The 9,257-nt window shown below is 35.4% G+C and overlaps 1 protein-coding gene across 6 annotated transcripts in view; it reads right to left on the bottom strand.

Annotated features, from left to right (window-relative positions):
• The window catches only part of LOC106883305 (DNA repair-scaffolding protein), a 29,814-nt gene extending 23,008 nt beyond the window's left edge, over positions 1-6,806 (bottom strand). For 2 of the 6 annotated variants that reach the window (XR_008263917.2, XM_014934264.3), the window contains exons 1-5: positions 6,095-6,806; positions 4,038-4,260; positions 2,116-2,281; positions 1,145-1,346; positions 387-473 (exon numbers count right to left, since the gene is read on the bottom strand). Coding sequence is in view for 5 of the 6 variants with exons in the window: in XM_014934264.3 (XP_014789750.1) it covers positions 387-473; positions 1,145-1,346; positions 2,116-2,281; positions 4,038-4,260; positions 6,095-6,124 (708 nt within the window). In the remaining variant the exon portion in view is untranslated. The other 4 variants (XM_089351772.1, XM_052967061.2, XM_052967060.2 and 1 more) reach the window with 4 other exon arrangements.
• Between the last annotated feature and the right edge of the window lie 2,451 nt (positions 6,807-9,257).

Raw genomic sequence — 9,257 nt, forward strand, 5'->3', positions numbered from 1 at the left:
TCATGAATGACCATGGGATTGCACCTAGAAATTCCTCTCTACAGCACAAGTCCAGGCAAGATTATTTATGGAAGACCAGCAGTCACCTATGCATAAGATGAAGTAGTGCATCAAGCATGTGAAAGTTGTGCTGCTTGAAAGATGAAATGATTCAGAAATGAAATGAAAGGGACTAAGTTGTACAGCAAACTCACAGAAACCATGTCAGAATGGAAAAATGGATATTAAATGAAAGATTATGATAACGATTGTTGTGATGATGATGATGATGATGATGATGATGTTGATGGCTTGGTAGTAATATCAGTGGCGATGATAATAAAAGTGACAATAATAAAATTTGACCATTCTAATTAAAATTTAGCACATTAGTTAAAAAAACTTACATTTTTCTTTTTAGAAGGAGGTGGTGATAATTCTTCAATGGAATTGATTTCTTCATCTGAAGGAAAATCTTCAATAGCGACACCACTCTAGAAATATGGATATAAATGAGAATATAGAGTAAGAACAAGGCAATATCATAAAAAACTAAACTAGAACACAAAAGAGGTAAGTTTACTGACCCAAACACCCAGTTAAAAATCACCAGCTTTAGCAAAATTTACTTTGCTATCAACAGAGAAGCTAAATGCTTGATATATTATCGACCCACATCTTTCCAGCAAATATTGAGGTTGGACATTCAAGCTTCAACCTTTCCAGTTTGAAGAGGGCTTTCAAAGTTCAATGAGCATTACAAGTTCTGACAAACTTGTAAAAAGAAAGTTGGACAATTTTCAGTAAATCAATTGAATGACCTGATTTGAAAGGTAGAACTTTAATATTTTATACATTTTGTAATAAATGTCATAAGAAACAATTCAAGAATAAATAATGTCTGTATCTGTGCATGTGTATGTGTGTGACTTGGCATAGAGTAGATATGAGTTAAAATCACATTAGGTTAAACTTAGTCTTAATATATTTTGGGTAGATACAGCCCCACCAATATACTGAAATAAACAATCAAATTTATAAAGGATGCAAGTGACTTAACTATTGTTTTATGTCAGAAGTTAAAAGAAACAAGTGAATATCAACTGTTTAGACAAGTCAATTTCTTTTTACTTCTTATATAAATAAAACAAATATTCATAATTACTTGGTATTGAAAATTGCTTGTATTAGTTGTTGACACAGTTTTAATATGGCTTTCTTCTTTCTGTTTCTCTTGTTGATCTACTAAACTGGTAACTGAGATTTCATTACTGGGCAATTTACTACTTTCATAATCTTCTTTCTTTATTCCAAAATTACAAATCAGGTTCCTTTGTACAGTTTTTCTGATTTTCTCGTGTTTGACACTAACAAGAGAATTACAAAATGCAATTGAAAATACATGACAAAGTTTACTTTGAGCAAGGAGAAAGCTTCTGCATGGATGCTCAACCTGTTAGATAGAGTTTGAAAATGTCCTCAATTCACAGCCACACCTTAAATCAAGAAATATATGTGTGTGTGTGTGTCTCTCTCTCTCTCTCTCTCTATATATATATATATACACAGACATGCAGGATGTAAATAGACACCTTTAATTTTCAAAATCTTTTATTTAATACACAAAGCGAACAATTAAAATGTAATGTCTATAATTCAACTGGATGTTACTTTAACATGTATGCAAAGTTTCGTCGAGATTGGTTCACTGGTGTAGGCAGCAAGATGGTAACAGACAGACGGATAGACAGATCAGACAGAAATTACCATTTATGTATTATATATCATCATCATCATATTGCATCCAGTTTCCATGGAGACAGGGGTTGGATGCTTTGACCAGATCCAGCAAACTGTAGGGCTGTGCCAAGCTCCAGTATCAGCGTTAACATGTTTTCTACACCTGGATACCCTTCCTAGCTCAATCATATTACTATGTGTACTGGGTGATTTTTTTCATGCCACTGGCACTTGTGAGGTTTGACAATTAAGGTGCAAGAGAGAAAAGAACAGGAAAGAGGAAAAAATCCCACCACCATCATCCTTATGCTTTGGCAGCTTACCTTGTTGCTTATCTTTACAAATGAATTACAAAAAGTAAGAGAATGACAGTTATGAATAAATTAGTACTCTTACTTGGCTTGATCATTAATATTAGTGGGCCAGCAGAAGTTAGATGATGTTTTACCAGTCAATTTTGGCAGTTTTTCTTTTGTTTTTGTTAAACGTTTGGATGAAGGTATTAATTCACAATTTGATTCTTCATCACTGGAACTCCATATTATATCCTCTTGATTTAATTCTGAAATACGATGTTTTATTCATTTTACTAAATATGGCATTATTAAGTAAGCTTATTAAACTGAGCACAAAAATTAAATATATTTACTCAAAACAGGTGTATAACTTGATAGCAGACATAATTAACACCAGTTTCAGACAAAACAAAAATAGGCCCATTGACAGGACATTCTATATTATAGTAGCAGTCTGCCATGCTTGTGCTAAGTGAATAACAAATTATCTTACGGATTTAAATTAGTATAGAAAAATAATAGTAGAAATTATAGCATATAATTTAAGGAAACAGAATGGCAGGTACCGTGTAGTCTTATAAAAAAATGCAATTATCTGATAAATAACTGATATATGGCACAAGACCCTTCAATAGGTCTATTTCTCCTTTCTGTCTAAAGTGGAGCCAATAATATCAAATACATTAACATTGTGGTTAATTCATAAGCTGCTGAACTTGTAGACTATATAGATCTTTAAAATAACACAGTACAAACCAATGATGAAACTTCTGTGCTATTACTCAAACTGCTACGAATAGCAGCTATCCACCCATTAAATTCACCATCTTGAAAAATGAAGAACACACTTGATAATGTAGTTCTAGAAACACTAAGTCTGGAAAAAAGACAGGATGGTCACAGCTGGATCTACTTTGATCATAGGTCTGCTTAAAAAGTGAAGATCTAGGACAAGCAACAGTAACAAATAGTTGTGTCTGTTCACAACATCTTTCATAGTAATCAAAATGTGACTGGATTTCATGTCCTAACAAACAGAATTGAGAGAGAAAGAGTGAGATTAGTATGTGTGTAATCTTAGTCTAAAATAACTGAGCAGTCAGTTCTTTTTTTTACATAAATTAGGTAAGAAACTACATATATATTAATACACACACACATAAATACATACATATACACACACAAACATACCTTCATACAAACATACATAACTATATAAACATATGCAAATAAATAAATACATACATGACATAAATATACTGACAAATATAACTATGCACATACATACACACTTAGATAACTATATTTACATACATTCACACACACATATATTTATATGGTGAAAGTCAACTCTTGCCACTGCTTAACTGACGGCCATTCTTAAAGAGCAGAGCAATGGAAAATGCTGTCATCTGGGTGACACGAACCAAGAAACTACAGTTTTTCACTATTAAGCTAATGATGATTACTTATCAAAGATCTATTATCTGTTTGTGGTTCTTATGCATGAAATCAATAACAGTGAATGCATGGTGCACAGAACTACATTCACTTTCCAGAGAGAACAGCTTTCCTCCCAATGGCCCAAGATTGATTAAGATGGCCAGAAACAATGATTATTAGGTTTTGCATCAGTTTTCTTCAATTACACAGATATTTTGATAAGAACTAGTGCTCTGCTACTCTTAAAGGGTCTTATTGCATACTCATCCATCATCTTGCGTATTTCTGTGTCACTGTGCACTTTTACTAGATAGTCATTAACCCTATTTCATCCATCTTTCCAACAGGTCATATTCCATCCTGCCTAGATTCTAGCAATCCTCCATGCTCGGATATGTGAAGCACCAGTTTAGTTGTCAGTGACCCAACCACGTCACAGGCTTGTATTGGAAATCAAGACTTGCAATTTTTATAAATCATGTAGATATGGAGAAAAAGGAAATTAAACTGGTGAGGATTATGATTACATTGATATGATGTTAGCAGTAATCAACTGCTTTAACAAATTATATGACTTACCTATACTTTCTTCAAAATCTTTATGTTCAGAATTCAAAGAAACATTCTGTGCTTTTTTCTTTTTTCTGCTGTGTTTAAAAGTAGTCAAGTGAGCAAAATCATCTCCACATCGTTGCCAGTCTTTTTCACTATGGCAACCTTTTTGCAGCATACTAATGTTTTTTGAGTCAGATTTTTTAGGAGATGAATCATCTTCAATATCAAAGTCCTCATCAGAACTTTCCTGCAAAATGGGACAATGAAATCATATTAAATTTATTATTTAATATATATATTAGTTGTTATTCAAAAGTTATTTTTAAATGAATATTTTTACCGAAGTTAGTATTGCTGTCATATATATTTTTTAAATGATCAGAGTTGCAGCATTCCATCATCTAATGGATTAACATTATTTGTTTGTAATGTATCTTTTATTCATGCAGTGGAAACCTAAGCAAAGTATAGGATAGGGTTAATAAAAACTTATACATTTATAGTTATAGTAAAACTATAGGAGAGGAGGCTTGAAAGTTAGAGGAATAACACTTTCTTACTGATATATAATAGAAATATTTTTTATAACTCACAAAACAAAAAAAACAAAAAAAATTAACTCTCCAGAAACTTTTTACAATATCATATTTAAAAAAAGATTATATCAAGTCTACAAATTTAGTTTAAACAGGTTTGCATCTCCTTTGATTATGATTTACTTAATAACATATGTTAATATTGCAGATTCAGAAGTTTTACTATATGCAGTTGCCAAAGATTTATGAGATTGCTGGTTCTCAAAACGAAATCTATAGTTTTCTATAGGTAATCATCAGAGAAGCTAATTCCCTAATCAACAGTCCACTGCAGCTCAGAAGTTATGCATTTTCTCCTAACATGATCTGAAAGGACTAGAGCTAGAGACGTTCCTAACAGATCAAGTTCAGTTTTTAGATTTGGATCTGTTATTTTCGTTTGTGACAATTACTTCATTTCTTTAATATGGTTTCTGTTTTAAAAACTAATAGCTTTTCAGAACTAAGGGGAAATGGCAAAATATCCAATTCCATAAAATCCTTAAAACGCAAGGCACTCGCCTAAAGGAACATAACTGTAGTAATCAATGCGATACTTAAGATATAGTTGATGGTTAGCTATACCATTAACATGAACGCGTTACTTCCCTTGAAAAATCACTTTTAGAACTTTTTGGTAAACAAATGATATAACAAACATTTCTTATAAACTTAATCCTTTATGGACTACTAAATAAAGATTATCACGATAAAGAAGCAATTGTAAATACCGATGACATCTCCGTAAACTATTCAAAGCGGTTAAATATGTAAACACTTATTCATAATAAGAGGGTTTAAACGTCATTTCCTGAAAACTTTAAAAATATTTTTCCGTGCTAAATTTTTACTAAAATTTGTGAATTATTATGTCATGCAAAAGTAATTTAATTTCATTTTTGTAAACTTATAACGCTGACAAAAGACAGTTTGCAATCAAACACCGATTAGAAGCAGTGCTTAACTGTCTCAGTGCGTAATGATGGGAAGTGAATGAGTACGACCTTTAAAGACTTGACAACTTGTAAGTTACAGTGGGTGGCAAGCACAGAAAAGGGATTACATAAGGCATCCAGATGGGATTATAAAGCTTCAAAACTCTATAACTTCAATAACTAGATTTAAAGTTTCATTGTTCAGTTCATGAAGCTTATTTGTACCAAGTAACTGAAACTTTTCTCAGCAATTGTTGGGGTAAAATCAAAAATTACTTAAACAATTACTTGAACAATTTTTGGTAATAGCATGTGAAAGTGGCTTAAATAAAATTCAGACTTTCGAAAATAGGGAATATAAAAGTCTGATTTGATTTTCTTGAATTATCGAAATAAATAAATAATTCAAAAGAGGTAAACCAATTTTTCTCCCTATTTTTTCTTTCCTTATTTTTTCTATCGTATATTATTTTAATAATTTCGAGTCAAAATGCTATTTATATTGACACTAGAAGCCATTCGAATAGATTAAAAAGAAAAAAAAAACTATCAGTGTTTAAGACGAACATACCATCAATGTTTTTGATTTGTGACATGACATTTTCTTATCTTGAGAAAAACACGTTCAAATTGCCGCCATCTTAGGTATTCGTCTACGTGATTTCCGGGCAAACGAGCCTGCAATTTAGTTTCGATTCCCAATTGTAGCCATTTTATTTCACTTATGTCCCTATTGTTGTATTTTGTGTACTTCTACTGTATGAGTTAGAGCTTCGCGTAGATTACTATTATCCAGTCAACTTCCAGTATAGTGATTAGTTGACCACTGTTTAGGGAAGATTTTGTCCTAGGGAGCTTTTGTCCTACAAAAGCCCTTCGGACAAAATTCCCTCGGTTATATTTTTTGGTCATTTTGGGGGGGGGGGGGGTTCTAAATTTTTTTTTTACTTGTTTCAGTCAGTGGACTGCGGCCATGCTGGGACACCGCCTTGAGGAATTTTTAGTCGAATACATGACCGAAGTCTAGTCACTGAAACAAGTAAGAAGGAAAAAAAAAATTCTGGGGTCAATACGTTCAACTAAATAGTCTTCAAGGCGGTACCAATTGGTATACTATATACCAAGTGGAATCAGCAAAACCGTATACCTTATACCAAGTGGAATTAGCAAAACATGGCTTTTAGGTGAGTTGGGCGAAGACCAAACTGATATATGTCAGTAATGGCCCAGACTCTCTCCCTCTCCATATTGGCCCTGACGTTGTGGAGTTTATGAGCTCCTTCATCTGCCTGGGCTTCACAGTCACCAACAATGGGGTTCTGACCCCAGAGATCAACCGCAGATGTTGTCTGGCCACTAGGGTCATGTGCTCCCTATGGAAGCCCTTTTGGCGCCATTGCTCTCTTTCCCGGAAGATGAAGCTTCGCATCTACAATGCATTGGTTCTCTCTGTTTTCTGTGGAGCAGAAATTTGGCCTCTTACGAAGACCCTGGCAAAGAGGATCGACAGCTTCAATAGCAGAGCCCCGAGAACTACCCAGAACATCAAATGGTACCATCACGTTTCCAACAAAGAACTATGCGCGCGTACGCATCAGTCTGCAGCCTCCTACCTCATAGCTATCCGCTGTATGCGCTGGTACGGTCATGTCCTCTGCCTCCCACCAGATCATCCTACCAGTGCCTTACTCTCATTCGATGCAGCATCAGCGGGTTGGAAGAGGTGTCATGACGAGCCCCACACCAGATGGCTGGATGTGATTAAGGAAGATCTCCAGAAGCTCGACGTCGTCTTGGAGGGTGTAGAGGGGCTGGCACAGGACTACCACCGATGGGGAACATTGATGCACCTAATCGGCTGCACGCCACAGCTCTGAGACCACCAACCTGGGATGACCCCGACCCCATCATGCAAGAGCATGAAGAAGCAAGCAAGCAGTTGCTTACTTGTTCTTTACGTTTTGATACAATGATTTCTATCACAGAATTTATATGTCAGTTGTTTCCTGATGTCATAAATCTCTAACAAAATCATGTTCTTGGCTTTACGCGAGGACATAATGATTCGAGTTCGATTTCTAGGTTGTGACTTGGTAGTTGAGACACTGCCAGTATTCTTACTACTTAAGAAATGCTCAATTTTGGTAGATTTTCTAGAATAGCGTCCACAACTCAAAGATTGTCGATGTTGTTCTGGAAGATGTGGAAAAGGGATTCATTCCATTATGTTGGAAGAAGGCAGAAGAGAGTTTTGTACCACCAGCCAAATCAGATCCACCTTACTCTTGAGTGTTGAAAATAAATTCTTTTTAGTATTAGCCATACATGACTGACAATAGATGCATAAACACCTCTCTCCAAAAAGGTGAGATTCTAAGTTTCTCTGGATGTTTGGAACACACCAGAGTTCTCAGTCAGACGATCCGAGAGACTAAAGAAGTAAAAAAAATAAAAAAAATAAAAGGGATCTGAGATTTGGAGGATGTCTTCATAATGCAATCATAAATTACTGTCATATTCCTTTGAGAGGTAACTGAATACAAGTAGTATAAGGAGAGGCTATATCCAATCAAATGCTTTGGATAGTGTTTAATAATTCACTCACTGACCGCAACAACATTGCCAATACTGAGAAGCAGACAAAGAAGTTGCTGAGGCGGAATGAAAGATTTGGGCTTCCAGGAAAATTTAAAGCTCTTTTTAAAGATGATCTATGAGCTGTTCCAATAGTTTGGTAGCGAGAGCGGCGAGCTGGCAGAATCGTTAGCACGCCGGGCGAAATGCTTCGCGGTATTTCGTCTGCCGTTACGTTTCGGGTTCAAATTCCGCCGAGGTCGACTTTGCCTTTCATCCTTTCGCGGGTCGATTAAATAAGTACCAGTTACGCACTGGGGTCGATGTAATCGACTGAATCCTTTTATCTGTTCTTGTTTGTCTCCTCTATGTTTAACCCCCTGTCAGCAATAAAGAAATAAATACTTTGGTAGCATGGGTAAGCCTATCACCAGATTCTCCACCACAGATATTTAAAGATAATTTCTGAATTCGAAGCTGTTGCATCCGATTGTTGGCAAGTTTGTCATTCTGAGGAAACATTGGAAACAAAGATAAAAATGCAACTTTCGATCTTCGGTCACGAATCCATTATATATCTCCTACATATATAAAGAGTAGGGAGACGATGTATAATAATATCAACTATACTTATGAGGTTTGTTTTACTGGACCAGTTAGTTTTCTAGGTTTGTAAATTGGTAAAAATAGCATTTGATTCCCAACTTTTGCTTCTTCACTTTCAAGATTCCTATTAGAGATTTATTCAACCATACATTAATTCATTTTCCCAGACTCTGGCTCACTAGAAAAACAATACCTCCTTAGGTTACTTCTACTTAAAACTCTTTCTGAGACACTGGTCCACTTTAAAAATGGAACACAATTGAACTTTTGCCAGTGAAGACAGGAATTTCGCAGTTAGTGGTCCAACTCCACCAAACATCTCGAACGCCACAGGATGGAAAATGTAGTTGGCTGACAGATCGCGGCATTTCAGGATTTTGTCCCGCTCGGCCGCAGAAGCTGTGGATTTCACCCTGACCACAGCATCCAGGATGTGAGAAGAAGCAAAGGAGTCGCTAACTGTGACATTCCAGACAGGGCATCTGCCTTGTGACCAGGGGCACAGGGTGATGCCGTCAGGTCTCTTCCCCTCACATCTGGACAATCCAGATGGT

Source organism: Octopus bimaculoides, chromosome 1 (genome assembly GCF_046866305.1).
Source record: "Octopus bimaculoides isolate indiv1 chromosome 1, ASM4686630v1, whole genome shotgun sequence".
Taxonomy (NCBI): domain Eukaryota; kingdom Metazoa; phylum Mollusca; class Cephalopoda; order Octopoda; family Octopodidae; genus Octopus; species Octopus bimaculoides.